The sequence below is a fragment of the Salvelinus alpinus genome, chromosome 23 (genome assembly GCF_045679555.1).
Source record: "Salvelinus alpinus chromosome 23, SLU_Salpinus.1, whole genome shotgun sequence".
NCBI classification, from domain to species: domain Eukaryota; kingdom Metazoa; phylum Chordata; class Actinopteri; order Salmoniformes; family Salmonidae; genus Salvelinus; species Salvelinus alpinus.
In genome coordinates, this window is record NC_092108.1 from 2,194,490 (window position 1) to 2,212,375 (window position 17,886).

Below are 17,886 nucleotides of genomic sequence, written 5' to 3' on the forward strand. Positions count from 1 at the left end.
ACACAATTCCTGGAAGCTGAACATGTCTCAGTTCTTCCAGACATGTCACCCACTAGAGAGCATGTTTGGGATGCTCTGGATCGACGTGTACGACAGCGCGTTCCAGTTCCCGCCAATATCCAGCGACTTCACACAGCCATTGAAGAGGAGAGGGACAACATTCCACAGGCCACAATCAACAGCCTGATCAACTCTATGTGAAGGAGATGTGTCGCGCTGCATGAGGCAAATGGTGGTCACACCAGATACTGACTGGTTTTCTGATCCACACCCCTACCTTTTTTTAAAGGTATCTGTGACCAACAGATGCAGATCTGTATTCCCAGTCATGTGAAATCCATAGATTAGACTAATGAATTTATTTTAATTGAATTATTTCCTCATATGAACTGTAACTTAGTAAAATCTTAGACATTGTTGCGTGCTGCGTTCATATTTTTGTTTAGTATATTTATCAGTCTTACTTTTTAAATTTATTTTATTTCACCTTTATTTAACCAGGTAGGCCAGTTGAGAACGTTCTCATTTACAACTGCGACCTGGTCAAGATAAAGCAAAGCAGTGTGACACAAACAACACAGAGTTACACATGGAATAAACAAAAGTACAGTCAATAACACAATAGAAAAGTCTATATACAGTGTGTCCAAATTAAGTAAGATTGGGGAGGTAAGGCAATAAATAGTAATTACAATTTAGCAGATTAACACTGGAGTGATAAATGAGCAGATGATGATGTGCAAGTAGAGATACTGGTGTGCAAAAAAGTAAATAAAAGAAAATAGAATATGATTGGCCCTACATTTTCAGAAGTGCTTTATAGACAAACACGAGAGCATGTTGTTCTGGTCTCACAGACAGCGAAGTCCAACCCACATGTTGATATAAAACACAGTGGTGAGTTCTGTAGCACCCGTAATAAACTCAATGATAAGTAGCATCCAGAGATTTAAGTGTGGATGCATGTAGATAATATCCCCATCATCTATAACAGACATAAAAGTAGCTTCCACAATTTGTCTTCTATTTGTAGAGGACAAGCATGTCCTGTTTCTATAGAGGAAGCCGAGATTGATTTTTAGACGTTTATAAAGTTCATCCATATGCATTTTAAAAGACATTTTATCATCCAACCATATCCCTAAGTATTTATATGCAGAGACCTGATTAATTCGAGAGCCATCTAAGCTCATAAGTGTATTTTCAAACTAACTTTTTAAACCTGTTAAAATCATAAAATGTTTTCTTTGCATTTAAAACAAGTTTCAGCTGTATAAAAGACCCTTGTAATATCTTAAAATCTGTCTCCAACTGTGATAATGCTTGGTCAGCTGCAATAGAGTACATGACAGTGTCATCAGCTTATAGATGATTTTTACATTTACCTCATCATCGATATTGTTTATGTAGAGAGTGAACAGTAATGGACCAAGTATAGAACCTTGTGGGACCCCTTTAACCAACTCCAATGGCTCTGACTGGATCCCGTCGACTCTAACAGCCTGACTTCTATCCTTTAGATAGTCATGAAACCAACGACAGGCATCCAATCCCAGTCCTATTGACCACAGCTTACCCAAAAGTATCGCATGGTCTACAGTGTCAAAAGCTTTAGACAAATCTATGAACAAGGCGGCACAGTACTTTCTATTATCTAGAGCATTAGCAATATCATTTACAACACGTACAGTGGCCGTAATAGTACTGTGTTTAGGTCTGAAGCCAGATTGATTACTAGAAAGAGTATTGTTAACAGTTAAAAAAGATTGTAGTTGCCTATTCACCAGTGACTCTAGAATTTTAGCCAAACAGGAGAGCTTAGAGATGGGCCGATAATTATCCAACTCACTACCATCACCTCCCTTGAGGAGTGGTATAACAAAAGCTGTTTTCTAAGATTTAGGAATATTTCCTACGACTAATGTTTGATAAAAAAATATGCGTCACTGCACTAGCAATAATAGGTGCCGCACACTTGAGTAAATATAGATCCAGATTGTCAGCACCTAATGATTTCTTAGAATCTATAGCAGATAGTGCAGATAAGACCTCATCTTCTGTGACTTTTTGGAAGTTAAAAACCGGCTTAATGTTTTCTACATCAGCTGAAGGCCGGGGGGCTGAAACAACAGACCGGTCAGGATCATGTTGGACATTTTTTATTTTCAAAAAGAAAACCAACAGAAATAAAATGCTTATTAAAAACATCACGAATTTCAATTCGGTCGCTGATGATCCCAGATTCCGATGTAGTTTGCTTCGGACGTCGAGGAGTTTCCTTTAAGTGAGTTAACAGTTTTCCAGAATTTAGCGGGATCACCACCAGACTCTGTCATAGCATCAAGAAAATACCTAGATTTTGCCTTCGGTCCAGCCAATCAGCTGTTTCGCCAGTTTTCGCCAGTACTGTACCAGTACCCCCTGTATATAGCCTCCACATTGACTCTGTATCGGTACCCCCTGTATATAGCATCGCTATTGTTATTTTACTGCTGCTCTTTAATTATTTGTTACTTATTTTGGGGGGGATATTTTTCTTAAAACTACATTGTTGGTTAAGGGCTTGTCAGTAAGCATTTCACTGTAAGATCTACACCTGTTGTATTCAGCATTTCACTGTAAGGTCTACTACACCTGTTGTATTCAGCATTTCACTGTGAGGTCTACTACACCTGTTGTATTCAGCATTTCACTGTGAGGTCTACTACACCTGTTGTATTCAGCATTTCACTGTGAGGTCTACTACACCTGTTGTATTCAGCATTTCACTGTGAGGTCTACTAAACCTGTTGTATTCAGCATTTCACTGTGAGGTCTACTACACCTGTTGTATTCAGCATTTCACTGTGAGGTCTACACCTGTTGTATTCAGCATTTCACTGTGAGGTCTACTACACCTGTTGTATTCAGCATTTCACTGTGAGGTCTACTACACCTGTTGTATTCAGCATTTCACTGTGAGGTCTACTACACCTGTTGTATTCAGCATTTCACTGTGAGGTCTACCACACCTGTTGTATTCAGCATTTCACGGTGAGGTCTACTACACCTGCTGTATTCAGCATTTCACTGTGAGGTCTACTACACCTGTTGTATTCAACATTTCACTGTGAGGTCTACTACACCTGTTGTATTCAGCATTTCACTGTGAGGTCTACTACACCTGTTGTATTCAGCATTTCACTGTAAGGTCTACTACACCTGTTGTATTCAGCATTTCACTGTGAGGTCTACTACACCTGTTGTATTCAGCATTTCACTGTAAGGTCTACTACACCTGTTGTATTCAGCATTTCACTGTGAGGTCTACTACACCTGTTGTATTCAGCATTTCACTGTGAGGTCTACTACACCTGTTGTATTCAGCATTTCACTGTGAGGTCTACTACACCTGTTGTATTCAGCATTTCACTGTAAGGTCTACTACACCTGTTGTATTCAGCATTTCACTGTGAGGTCTACTACACCTGTTGTATTAAGCATTTCACTGTGAGGTCTACTACACCTGTTGTATTCAGCATTTCACTGTGAGGTCTACTACACCTGTTGTATTCAGCATTTCACTGTAAGGTCTACTACACCTGTTGTATTAAGCATTTCACTGTGAGGTCTACTACACCTGTTGTATTCAGCATTTCACTGTGAGGTCTACTACACCTGTTGTATTCAGCATTTCACTGTAAGGTCTACTACACCTGTTGTATTCAGCATTTCACTGTGAGGTCTACTACACCTGTTGTATTCAGCATTTCACTGTAAGGTCTACTACACCTGTTGTATTCAGCATTTCACTGTGAGGTCTACTACACCTGTTGTATTCAGCATTTCACTGTGAGGTCTACTACACCTGTTGTATTCAGCATTTCACTGTGAGGTCTACTACACCTGTTGTATTCAGCATTTCACTGTAAGGTCTACTACACCTGTTGTATTCAGCATTTCACTGTAAGGTCTACTACACCTGTTGTATTCAGCATTTCACTGTAAGGTCTACTACACCTGTTGTATTCAGCATTTCACTGTGAGGTCTACTACACCTGCTGTATTCAGCATTTCACTGTGAGGTCTACTACACCTGTTGTATTCAGCATTTCACTGTAAGGTCTACTACACCTGTTGTATTCAGCATTTCACTGTGAGGTCTACTACACCTGTTGTATTCAGCATTTCACTGTGAGGTCTACTACACCTGTTGTATTCAGCATTTCACTGTAAAGTCTACTACACCTGTTGTATTCAGCATTTCACTGTAAGGTCTACTACACCTGTTGTATTCAGCATTTCACTGTGAGGTCTACTACACCTGTTGTATTCAGCATTTCACTGTGAGGTCTACTACACCTGCTGTATTCAGCATTTCACTGTAAGGTCTACTACACCTGCTGTATTCAGCATTTCACTGTAAGGTCTACTACACCTGTTGTATTCAGCAGTTCACTGTGAGATCTACTACACCTGTTGTATTCAGCATTTCACTGTAAGGTCTACTACACCTGTTGTATTCAGCATTTCACTGTGAGGTCTACTACACCTGTTGTATTCAGCATTTCACTGTGAGGTCTACTACACCTGTTGTATTCAGCATTTCACTGTAAGGTCTACTACACCTGTTGTATTCAGCATTTCACTGTGAGGTCTACTACACCTGTTGTATTCAGCATTTCACTGTAAGGTCTACTACACCTGTTGTATTCAGCATTTCACTGTGAGGTCTACTACACCTGTTGTATTCAGCATTTCACTGTGAGGTCTACTACACCTGTTGTATTCAGCATTTCACTGTGAGGTCTACTACACCTGTTGTATTCAGCATTTCACTGTGAGGTCTACTACACCTGTTGTATTCAGCATTTCACTGTGAGGTCTACTACACCTGTTGTATTCAGCATTTCACTGTGAGGTCTACTACACCTGTTGTATTCAGCATTTCACTGTGAGGTCTACTACACCTGTTGTATTCAGCATTTCACTGTGAGGTCTACTACACCTGTTGTATTCAGCATTTCACTGTGAGGTCTACTACACCTGTTGTATTCAGCATTTCACTGTGAGGTCTACTACACCTGTTGTATTCGGCATATGCGACAAATAACACTGTTGTAGGTGCTGATCTAGGATCAGGTGTTGTACTATTGTTACCTGTGGGATGCAGTCTGTGTAGGCGAACATGGACTTGAACCTGTCATCAACACTGATGTGGTACAGGATACACATGGCCATCTGCTTGTGGTTCTCGTCACCTGACAGAAGGAACACATTACTACACATTAAACCAGCTCAAACCTGATACATTACAACTGATATGGTAGGTACATCAGTAGAATGAGAGAGAGGAAGAGATAGAGAGAGAGAGAGAGAGAGAGAGAGAGCGAGAGAGAGAGCGAGAGAGAGAGAGAGAGAGACAGAGAGAGAGAGAGAGAGAGAGAGAGAGAGAGAGAGAGACAGACAGACAGAGAGAGAGAGCGCAACAGAAAGAGAGAGCGCGAGAGAGAGAGAGAGAGAGAGAGAGAGAGAGACAGACAGAGAGAGAGAGCGCGACAGAAAGAGAGAGCGCGAGAGAGAGAGAGAGAGAGAGAGAGAGAGAGAGAGAGAGAGAGAGAGAGAGAGAGAGAGAGAGAGAGAGAGAGAGAGAGAGAGAGAGAGAGAGAGAGAGAGAGAGAGAGAGAGAGAGAGAGAGAGAGAGAGAGAGAGAGAGAGAGAGAGACAGAGAGAGAAATTGAGAAACCTATCCAACCTAAAAACATAGAGACCCAGAAAACCTGAGCCTTCACTATGGTGAAATCACTAAAACAATACAGAAATACACTACGGAAAAAGAAGGAACAGCACGTCAGTAATCAGCTCAATGTAATTAAATAATCCATAGACTCTAACCACTTCTGGGAGAATTGGAAAACACTAAAACAAAGAACGACATGAAGAGGTATCTATCCTAAACAGAGATGTATGGATAAACCACTTCTCCAATCTTTTCAGACATCTTGACTTTTTTGTCATTTAGCAGACGCTCTTATCCAGAGCGAATTACAGGAGCAACTAGGGTTAAGTGCCTTGCTCAAGGGCACGTCGGCAGACTCTTCATCTAGTTGGCTCGGCGATTCGAACCAACAACCTTTTCGGTTACTGGCCCAACGCTTTGAACTGCTAGGCTACCTGCCGCCCTAACAACCAAGAACCAAGAGCTTTGAACTGCTAGGCTATCTGCCGCCCTAACAACCAAGAACCAAGAGCTTTAACTGCTAGGCTATCTGCCGCCCTAACAACCAAGAACCAAGAGCTTTGAACTGCTAGGCTACCTGCCGCCCTAACAACCAAGAACCAAGAGCTTTTAACTGCTAGGCTATCTGCCGCCCTAACAACCAAGAACCAAGAGCTTTTAACTGCTAGGCTATCTGCCGCCCTAACAACCAAGAACCAAGAGCTTTGAACTGCTAGGCTACCTGCCGCCCTAACAACCAAGAACCAAGAGCTTTTAACTGCAAGGCTACCTGCCGCCCTAACAACCAAGAACCAAGAGCTTTTAACTGCTAGGCTATCTGCCGCCCTAACAACCAAGAACCAAGAGCTTTGAACTGCTAGGCTACCTGCCGCCCTAACAACCAAGAACCAAGAGCTTTGAACTGCTAGGCTACCTGCCGCCCTAACAACCAAGAACCAAGAGCTTTTAACTGCTAGGCTACCTGCCGCCCTAACAACCAAGAACCAAGAGCTTTGAACTGCTAGGCTACCTATCGCCCTAACAACCAAGAACCAAGAGCTTTGAACTGCTAGGCTACCTGCCGCCCTAACAACCAAGAACCAAGAGCTTTTAACTGCTAGGCTACCTGCCGCCCTAACAACCAAGAACCAAGAGCTTTGAACTGCTAGGCTATCTGCCGCCCTAACAACCAAGAACCAAGAGCTTTTAACTGCTAGGCTACCTGCCGCCCTAACAACCAAGAACCAAGAGCTTTGAACTGCTAGGCTATCTGCCGCCCTAACAACCAAGAACCAAGAGCTTTTAACTGCTAGGCTACCTGCCGCCCTAACAACCAAGAACCAAGAGCTTTGAACTGCTAGGCTATCTGCCGCCCTAACAACCAAGAACCAAGAGCTTTTAACTGCTAGGCTACCTGCCGCCCTAACAACCAAGAACCAAGAGCTTTGAACTGCAGGGCTATCTGCCGCCCTAACAACCAAGAACCAAGAGCTTTGAACTGCTAGGCTATCTGCCGCCCTAACACCCAAGAACCAAGAGCTTTTAACTGCAAGGCTATCTGCCGCCCTAACAACCAAGAACCAAGAGCTTTGAACTGCTAGGCTACCTGCCGCCCTAACAACCAAGAACCAAGAGCTTTGAACTGCTAGGCTATCTGCCGCCCTAACAACCAAGAACCAGGAGCTTTTAACTGCTAGGCTACCTGCCGCCCTAACAACCAGGAACCAAGAGCTTTAACTGCTAGGCTATCTGCCGCCCTAACAACCAAGAACCAAGAGCTTTGAACTGCTAGGCTACCTGCCGCCCTAACAACCAAGAACCAAGAGCTTTTAACTGCTAGGCTATCTGCCGCCCTAACAACCAAGAACCAAGAGCTTTTAACTGCTAGGCTATCTGCCGCCCTAACAACCAAGAACCAAGAGCTTTGAACTGCTAGGCTACCTGCCGCCCTAACAACCAAGAACCAAGAGCTTTTAACTGCAAGGCTACCTGCCGCCCTAACAACCAAGAACCAAGAGCTTTTAACTGCTAGGCTATCTGCCGCCCTAACAACCAAGAACCAAGAGCTTTGAACTGCTAGGCTACCTGCCGCCCTAACAACCAAGAACCAAGAGCTTTGAACTGCTAGGCTACCTGCCGCCCTAACAACCAAGAACCAAGAGCTTTTAACTGCTAGGCTACCTGCCGCCCTAACAACCAAGAACCAAGAGCTTTGAACTGCTAGGCTACCTATCGCCCTAACAACCAAGAACCAAGAGCTTTGAACTGCTAGGCTACCTGCCGCCCTAACAACCAAGAACCAAGAGCTTTTAACTGCTAGGCTACCTGCCGCCCTAACAACCAAGAACCAAGAGCTTTGAACTGCTAGGCTATCTGCCGCCCTAACAACCAAGAACCAAGAGCTTTTAACTGCTAGGCTACCTGCCGCCCTAACAACCAAGAACCAAGAGCTTTGAACTGCTAGGCTATCTGCCGCCCTAACAACCAAGAACCAAGAGCTTTTAACTGCTAGGCTACCTGCCGCCCTAACAACCAAGAACCAAGAGCTTTGAACTGCTAGGCTATCTGCCGCCCTAACAACCAAGAACCAAGAGCTTTTAACTGCTAGGCTACCTGCCGCCCTAACAACCAAGAACCAAGAGCTTTGAACTGCAGGGCTATCTGCCGCCCTAACAACCAAGAACCAAGAGCTTTGAACTGCTAGGCTATCTGCCGCCCTAACACCCAAGAACCAAGAGCTTTTAACTGCAAGGCTATCTGCCGCCCTAACAACCAAGAACCAAGAGCTTTGAACTGCTAGGCTACCTGCCGCCCTAACAACCAAGAACCAAGAGCTTTGAACTGCTAGGCTATCTGCCGCCCTAACAACCAAGAACCAGGAGCTTTTAACTGCTAGGCTACCTGCCGCCCTAACAACCAGGAACCAAGAGCTTTTAACTGCTAGGCTACCTGCCGCCCTAACAACCAACAACCAAGAGCTTTGAACTGCTAGGCTATCTGCCGCCCTAACAACCAAGACCCAAGAGCTTTGAACTGCTAGGCTATCTGCCGCCCTAACAACCAAGAACCAAGAGCTTTGAACTGCTAGGCTACCTGCCGCCCTAACAACCAAGAACCAAGAGCTTTTAACTGCAAGGCTACCTGCCGCCCTAACAACCAAGAACCAAGAGCTTTTAACTGCTAGGCTATCTGCCGCCCTAACAACCAAGAACCAAGAGCTTTGAACTGCTAGGCTACCTGCCGCCCTAACAACCAAGAACCAAGAGCTTTTAACTGCTAGGCTACCTGCCGCCCTAACAACCAAGAACCAAGAGCTTTGAACTGCTAGGCTACCTGCCGCCCTAACAACCAAGAACCAAGAGCTTTTAACTGCTAGGCTATCTGCCGCCCTAACAACCAAGAACCAAGAGCTTTTAACTGCTAGGCTATCTGCCGCCCTAACAACCAAGAACCAAGAGCTTTGAACTGCTAGGCTACCTGCCGCCCTAACAACCAAGAACCAAGAGCTTTTAACTGCTAGGCTACCTGCCGCCCTAACACCCAAGAACCAAGAGCTTTGAACTGCTAGGCTACCTGCCGCCCTAACAACCAAGAACCAAGAGCTTTTAACTGCTAGGCTACCTGCCGCCCTAACAACCAAGAACCAAGAGCTTTGAACTGCTAGGCTACCTGCCGCCCTAACAACCAAGAACCAAGAGCTTTTAACTGCTAGGCTACCTGCCGCCCTAACAACCAAGAACCAAGAGCTTTGAACTGCTAGGCTACCTATCGCCCTAACAACCAAGAACCAAGAGCTTTGAACTGCTAGGCTACCTGCCGCCCTAACAACCAAGAACCAAGAGCTTTTAACTGCTAGGCTACCTGCCGCCCTAACAACCAAGAACCAAGAGCTTTGAACTGCTAGGCTATCTGCCGCCCTAACAACCAAGAACCAAGAGCTTTTAACTGCTAGGCTACCTGCCGCCCTAACAACCAAGAACCAAGAGCTTTGAACTGCTAGGCTATCTGCCGCCCTAACAACCAAGAACAAAGAGCTTTTAACTGCTAGGCTACCTGCCGCCCTAACAACCAAGAACCAAGAGCTTTGAACTGCTAGGCTATCTGCCGCCCTAACAACCAAGAACCAAGAGCTTTTAACTGCTAGGCTACCTGCCGCCCTAACAACCAACAACCAAGAGCTTTGAACTGCTAGGCTATCTGCCGCCCTAACAACCAAGAACCAAGAGCTTTGAACTGCTAGGCTATCTGCCGCCCTAACAACCAAGAACCAAGAGCTTTGAACTGCTAGGCTACCTGCCGCCCTAACAACCAAGAACCAAGAGCTTTTAACTGCAAGGCTACCTGCCGCCCTAACAACCAAGAACCAAGAGCTTTTAACTGCTAGGCTATCTGCCGCCCTAACAACCAAGAACCAAGAGCTTTGAACTGCTAGGCTACCTGCCGCCCTAACAACCAAGAACCAAGAGCTTTTAACTGCTAGGCTACCTGCCGCCCTAACAACCAAGAACCAAGAGCTTTGAACTGCTAGGCTACCTGCCGCCCTAACAACCAAGAACCAAGAGCTTTTAACTGCTAGGCTATCTGCCGCCCTAACAACCAAGAACCAAGAGCTTTTAACTGCTAGGCTATCTGCCGCCCTAACAACCAAGAACCAAGAGCTTTGAACTGCTAGGCTACCTGCCGCCCTAACAACCAAGAACCAAGAGCTTTTAACTGCTAGGCTACCTGCCGCCCTAACACCCAAGAACCAAGAGCTTTGAACTGCTAGGCTACCTGCCGCCCTAACAACCAAGAACCAAGAGCTTTTAACTGCTAGGCTACCTGCCGCCCTAACAACCAAGAACCAAGAGCTTTGAACTGCTCGGCTACCTGCCGCCCTAACAACCAAGAACCAAGAGCTTTTAACTGCTAGGCTACCTGCCGCCCTAACAACCAAGAACCAAGAGCTTTGAACTGCTAGGCTACCTATCGCCCTAACAACCAAGAACCAAGAGCTTTGAACTGCTAGGCTACCTGCCGCCCTAACAACCAAGAACCAAGAGCTTTTAACTGCTAGGCTACCTGCCGCCCTAACAACCAAGAACCAAGAGCTTTGAACTGCTAGGCTATCTGCCGCCCTAACAACCAAGAACCAAGAGCTTTTAACTGCTAGGCTACCTGCCGCCCTAACAACCAAGAACCAAGAGCTTTGAACTGCTAGGCTATCTGCCGCCCTAACAACCAAGAACAAAGAGCTTTTAACTGCTAGGCTACCTGCCGCCCTAACAACCAAGAACCAAGAGCTTTGAACTGCTAGGCTATCTGCCGCCCTAACAACCAAGAACCAAGAGCTTTTAACTGCTAGGCTACCTGCCGCCCTAACAACCAAGAACCAAGAGCTTTGAACTGCAAGGCTATCTGCCGCCCTAACAACCAAGAACCAAGAGCTTTGAACTGCTAGGCTACCTGCCGCCCTAACAACCAAGAACCAAGAGCTTTGAACTGCAAGGCTATCTGCCGCCCTAACAACCAAGAACCAAGAGCTTTGAACTGCTAGGCTATCTGCCGCCCTAACACCCAAGAACCAAGAGCTTTTAACTGCAAGGCTATCTGCCGCCCTAACAACCAAGAACCAAGAGCTTTGAACTGCTAGGCTACCTGCCGCCCTAACAACCAAGAACCAAGAGCTTTGAACTGCTAGGCTATCTGCCGCCCTAACAACCAAGAACCAGGAGCTTTTAACTGCTAGGCTACCTGCCGCCCTAACAACCAAGAACCAAGAGCTTTTAACTGCAAGGCTACCTGCCGCCCTAACAACCAAGAACCAAGAGCTTTTAACTGCAAGGCTATCTGCCGCCCTAACAACCAAGAACCAAGAGCTTTTAACTGCTAGGCTACCTGCCGCCCTAACAACCAAGAACCAAGAGCTTTGAACTGCTAGGCTACCTGCCGCCCTAACAACCAAGAACCAAGAGCTTTTAACTGCTAGGCTATCTGCCGCCCTAACAACCAAGAACCAAGAGCTTTTAACTGCTAGGCTACCTGCCGCCCTAACAACCAAGAACCAAGAGCTTTGAACTGCTAGGCTACCTGCCGCCCTAACAACCAAGAACCAAGAGCTTTTAACTGCTAGGCTATCTGCCGCCCTAACAACCAAGAACCAAGAGCTTTTAACTGCTAGGCTATCTGCCGCCCTAACAACCAAGAACCAAGAGCTTTGAACTGCTAGGCTACCTGCCGCCCTAACAACCAAGAACCAAGAGCTTTTAACTGCTAGGCTACCTGCCGCCCTAACACCCAAGAACCAAGAGCTTTGAACTGCTAGGCTACCTGCCGCCCTAACAACCAAGAACCAAGAGCTTTTAACTGCTAGGCTACCTGCCGCCCTAACAACCAAGAACCAAGAGCTTTGAACTGCTAGGCTACCTGCCGCCCTAACAACCAAGAACCAAGAGCTTTTAACTGCTAGGCTACCTGCCGCCCTAACAACCAAGAACCAAGAGCTTTGAACTGCTAGGCTACCTATCGCCCTAACAACCAAGAACCAAGAGCTTTGAACTGCTAGGCTACCTGCCGCCCTAACAACCAAGAACCAAGAGCTTTTAACTGCTAGGCTACCTGCCGCCCTAACAACCAAGAACCAAGAGCTTTGAACTGCTAGGCTATCTGCCGCCCTAACAACCAAGAACCAAGAGCTTTTAACTGCTAGGCTACCTGCCGCCCTAACAACCAAGAACCAAGAGCTTTGAACTGCTAGGCTATCTGCCGCCCTAACAACCAAGAACAAAGAGCTTTTAACTGCTAGGCTACCTGCCGCCCTAACAACCAAGAACCAAGAGCTTTGAACTGCTAGGCTATCTGCCGCCCTAACAACCAAGAACCAAGAGCTTTTAACTGCTAGGCTACCTGCCGCCCTAACAACCAACAACCAAGAGCTTTGAACTGCTAGGCTATCTGCCGCCCTAACAACCAAGAACCAAGAGCTTTGAACTGCTAGGCTATCTGCCGCCCTAACAACCAAGAACCAAGAGCTTTGAACTGCTAGGCTACCTGCCGCCCTAACAACCAAGAACCAAGAGCTTTTAACTGCAAGGCTACCTGCCGCCCTAACAACCAAGAACCAAGAGCTTTTAACTGCTAGGCTATCTGCCGCCCTAACAACCAAGAACCAAGAGCTTTGAACTGCTAGGCTACCTGCCGCCCTAACAACCAAGAACCAAGAGCTTTTAACTGCTAGGCTACCTGCCGCCCTAACAACCAAGAACCAAGAGCTTTGAACTGCTAGGCTACCTGCCGCCCTAACAACCAAGAACCAAGAGCTTTTAACTGCTAGGCTATCTGCCGCCCTAACAACCAAGAACCAAGAGCTTTTAACTGCTAGGCTATCTGCCGCCCTAACAACCAAGAACCAAGAGCTTTGAACTGCTAGGCTACCTGCCGCCCTAACAACCAAGAACCAAGAGCTTTTAACTGCTAGGCTACCTGCCGCCCTAACACCCAAGAACCAAGAGCTTTGAACTGCTAGGCTACCTGCCGCCCTAACAACCAAGAACCAAGAGCTTTTAACTGCTAGGCTACCTGCCGCCCTAACAACCAAGAACCAAGAGCTTTGAACTGCTCGGCTACCTGCCGCCCTAACAACCAAGAACCAAGAGCTTTTAACTGCTAGGCTACCTGCCGCCCTAACAACCAAGAACCAAGAGCTTTGAACTGCTAGGCTACCTATCGCCCTAACAACCAAGAACCAAGAGCTTTGAACTGCTAGGCTACCTGCCGCCCTAACAACCAAGAACCAAGAGCTTTTAACTGCTAGGCTACCTGCCGCCCTAACAACCAAGAACCAAGAGCTTTGAACTGCTAGGCTATCTGCCGCCCTAACAACCAAGAACCAAGAGCTTTTAACTGCTAGGCTACCTGCCGCCCTAACAACCAAGAACCAAGAGCTTTGAACTGCTAGGCTATCTGCCGCCCTAACAACCAAGAACAAAGAGCTTTTAACTGCTAGGCTACCTGCCGCCCTAACAACCAAGAACCAAGAGCTTTGAACTGCTAGGCTATCTGCCGCCCTAACAACCAAGAACCAAGAGCTTTTAACTGCTAGGCTACCTGCCGCCCTAACAACCAAGAACCAAGAGCTTTGAACTGCAAGGCTATCTGCCGCCCTAACAACCAAGAACCAAGAGCTTTGAACTGCTAGGCTACCTGCCGCCCTAACAACCAAGAACCAAGAGCTTTGAACTGCAAGGCTATCTGCCGCCCTAACAACCAAGAACCAAGAGCTTTGAACTGCTAGGCTATCTGCCGCCCTAACACCCAAGAACCAAGAGCTTTTAACTGCAAGGCTATCTGCCGCCCTAACAACCAAGAACCAAGAGCTTTGAACTGCTAGGCTACCTGCCGCCCTAACAACCAAGAACCAAGAGCTTTGAACTGCTAGGCTATCTGCCGCCCTAACAACCAAGAACCAGGAGCTTTTAACTGCTAGGCTACCTGCCGCCCTAACAACCAAGAACCAAGAGCTTTTAACTGCAAGGCTACCTGCCGCCCTAACAACCAAGAACCAAGAGCTTTTAACTGCAAGGCTATCTGCCGCCCTAACAACCAAGAACCAAGAGCTTTTAACTGCTAGGCTACCTGCCGCCCTAACAACCAAGAACCAAGAGCTTTGAACTGCTAGGCTACCTGCCGCCCTAACAACCAAGAACCAAGAGCTTTTAACTGCTAGGCTATCTGCCGCCCTAACAACCAAGAACCAAGAGCTTTTAACTGCTAGGCTACCTGCCGCCCTAACAACCAAGAACCAAGAGCTTTTAACTGCAAGGCTACCTGCCGCCCTAACAACCAAGAACCAAGAGCAAAACCAGATTGTATACATGATCATAGGTCCCGTGTGGCTCAGTTGGTAGAGCATGGCGCTTGCAACGCCAGGGTTGTGGGTTCATTTCCCACGGGGGGACCAGGATGAATATGTGTGAACTTTCCAATTTGTAAGTCGCTCTGGATAAGAGCGTCTGCTAAATGACTTAAATGTAATGTAAAATCATTTAACTGCTAGGCTATCTGCCGCTCTAACACCCAAGAACCAAGAGCAAAAACAGACTGTATACCTGATCACTTACAAATCTTAGAATCAGCTATTAAAGACTACCAGAACCCACTGGATTCTCCAATTATATTGGATGAACTACAGGACAAAATACAAACCCTTCAACCCAAAAAGACCTGTGTTGTTGATGGTAAACCACAAATTCAAATGGGCTATTCTTAAACTTTTCAACATTACCCTCAGCCCACCATCTTCAACATGTATATCAATGAATTGGCAAGGGCACTAGAATGGTCTAGTCAAAGGGTCTACAGCAGCACCTAGATCTTCTGCACAGATTCTGTCAGACCTGGGCCCTGACAGACCTGGCCCTGACAGACCTGGGCCCTGACAGACCTGGGGCCTGACAGACCTGGGCCCTGACAGACCTGGGCCCTGACAGACCTGGGGCCTGACAGACCTGGGCCCTGACAGACCTGGGGCCTGACAGACCTGGGCCCTGACAGACCTGGGCCCTGACAGACCTGGGCCCTGACAGACCTGGGCCCTGTCAGACCTGGGGCCTGACAGACCTGGGGCCTGACAGACCTGGAGCCTGACAGACCTGGAGCCTGACAGACCTGGGCCCTGACAGACCTGGGCCCTGACAGACCTGGGCCCTGACAGACCTGGGCCCTGACAGACCTGGGGCCTGACAGACCTGGGCCCTGACAGACCTGGGCCCTGACAGACCTGGGCCGCGACAGTAAATCTCAGTAAGACACAAATAATGGCGATCCAAAAAAGGTCCAGTTGCCAGGACCACGAATACAAATTCCATCTAGACTTGCATCTAGACACCATTGTCCTAGAGCACACAAAAAAACTATACCTACCTCGGCCTAAACATCAGCACCACAGGTAACTTCCACAAAGCTGTGAACGAGCTGAGAGACAAGGCAAGAAGGGCCTTCTACACCATCAAAAGGAACATCAAATTCAACATACCAATTAGCATCTGGCTAAAAATACTTGAGTCAGTTATAGAACCCATTGTCCTCTATGGTTGTGAGGTCTGGGGTCCGCTCACCAACCAAGAATTCACAAAACGGAACAAACACCAAATTCAATCAATCAAATGTATTTATATAGCCCTTCTTACATCAGCTGATGTCTCAAAGTGCTGTACAGAAACCCAGCCTAAAACCCCAAACAGCAAGCAATGCAGGTGTAGAAGCACGGTGGCTAGGAAAAACTCCCTAGAAAGGCCGGAACCTAGGAAGAAACCTAGAGAGGAACCAGGCTATGAGGGGTGGGCCAGTCCTCTTCTGGCTGTGCCGGGTGGAGATTATAACAGAACATGGCCAAGATGTTCAAACGTTCATAGATGACCAGCAGGGTCAAATAATAATAATCACAGTGGTTGTCAAGGGTGCAACAGGTCAGCAGGAGTAAATTTCAGTTGGCTTTTGATAGCCGATCATTCAGAGTTAGATACAGCAGGTCCGGTAGAGAGAGAAAACAGCAGGTCTGGGACAAGGTATCACTCTGCATGCAGAATTAGAGACAGCAGGTCCGGTAGAGAGAGAAAACAGCAGGTCTGGGACAGGTATCACTCTGCAGAATTCTGAAGAAATATACTTTGTGTACAACGCAAAACAACAAATAATGCAGAGCAGAATTATACCTGCTAGTTATCTACATCCAGAAAATACCTGTTTAAATTATACAACCACCTAAATAAAAGGAAGCGATGCCCACACATTCCACCACAAAGCCCTCAACTACAGAGAGATGAACCTAGAGAGGAGTCCCCTCAGCCAGCTGGTTCTGGGGCTTTGTTCACAAACACCAACAGACCCCACAGAGCCCCAAAACAGAAACACAATTAGACCCCACAGAGCCCCAAAACAGAAACAAAATCAGACCCCACAGAGCCCCAAAACAGAAACACAATTAGACCCCACAGAGCCCCAAAACAGAAACACAATCAGACCCAACCTAATCATGAGAAAGCAAATAGATAACTATTTAACACACAGGAAAGAATCAACCAAAAAACCAGAGCAAACTAGAATGCTACTTGTCCCTAAACAGAGAGAACACAGTGGCAGAATACCTGACCACTGTGACGGACCCAAACTTAAGGAAAGCTTTGACTATGTACAGACTCAGTGAGCATAGCCTTGCTATTGAGAAAGGCCGCCGTAGGCAGACCTGGCTCTCAAGAGAAGACAGGCTATGTGCACACTGCCCACAAAATGAGATGGAAACTGAGCTGCACTTCCTAACCTCCTGCCCAATGTATGACCATATTAGAGAAACATGTTTCCCTCAGATTACACAGATCCACAAAGAATTTGAAAACAAACTAAATTTTGATCCCATATCTACTGGGTGAAATACCACAGTGTCCCATCACAGCAGCAAGATGTGTGACCTGTTGTCACAAGAAAAGGGCAACCAGTGAAGAACAAACACCATTGTAAATACAACCCATATTTATGCTTATTTATTTTCCCCTTTTGTACTTTAACTATTTGCACATAATATGACATTTGAAATGTCTTTATTCTTTTGGAACTTTTGTGAGTGTAATGTTTACTGTTCATTTTTATTGTTTATTTCACTTCTGTTAATTATCTAGTTCACTTGCATGCCAATAAAGCCCCTTGAACTGAGAGAGAGAGAAAACAAGCAGCTGTGTGATTTGTGTAACTAAGTCTCTCTGTCTCTTAATCTCTCTGTTTCTAACAGACAGACACATAATATGTTTCCCACAGATCACACAGAGACGCACAAAGAATTTGAAAACAAAATCAAACATTGATAAATTCCCACAGGGCAACCAGTGGAGAACAAACAACAATGTAAATACAACCCATATTTATCTGTTTATTTATTTTCCCTTTCATACTTCAACTATTTGCATATTGTTACAATAATATAACATTTGAAATGTCTATATTCTTTTAAAACTTTTGTGAGTGTAGTAATGTTTAGTAATGTTTCCCTTGTAGATTTCCCTTTCGTTTATTGTCTATTCCATTCGCTTTAGCAATGTAAACATATGTTTTCCATGACAATAAAACCCTTTTGAAATGAATTGAACTGAAATTGAATTGAGAGAGACAGAAGATGGAGAGAGAAAGAAAGAGAGAGAGAGAGAGAGAGAGAGAGAGAG

At 45.9% G+C, this 17,886-nt stretch overlaps 1 protein-coding gene across 2 annotated transcripts in view; it reads right to left on the reverse strand.

The window, feature by feature from the left end:
• Positions 1 to 17,886, reverse strand: part of LOC139550053 (kinesin-associated protein 3-like) — a 73,091-nt gene that overhangs the window by 15,909 nt on the left and 39,296 nt on the right. For both annotated transcript variants that reach the window (XM_071360637.1, XM_071360636.1), the window contains exon 11: positions 5,140 to 5,240. In XM_071360637.1, coding sequence (XP_071216738.1) covers positions 5,140 to 5,240 — 101 coding nt within the window. The remainder of the gene's footprint in view (positions 1 to 5,139; positions 5,241 to 17,886) is intronic.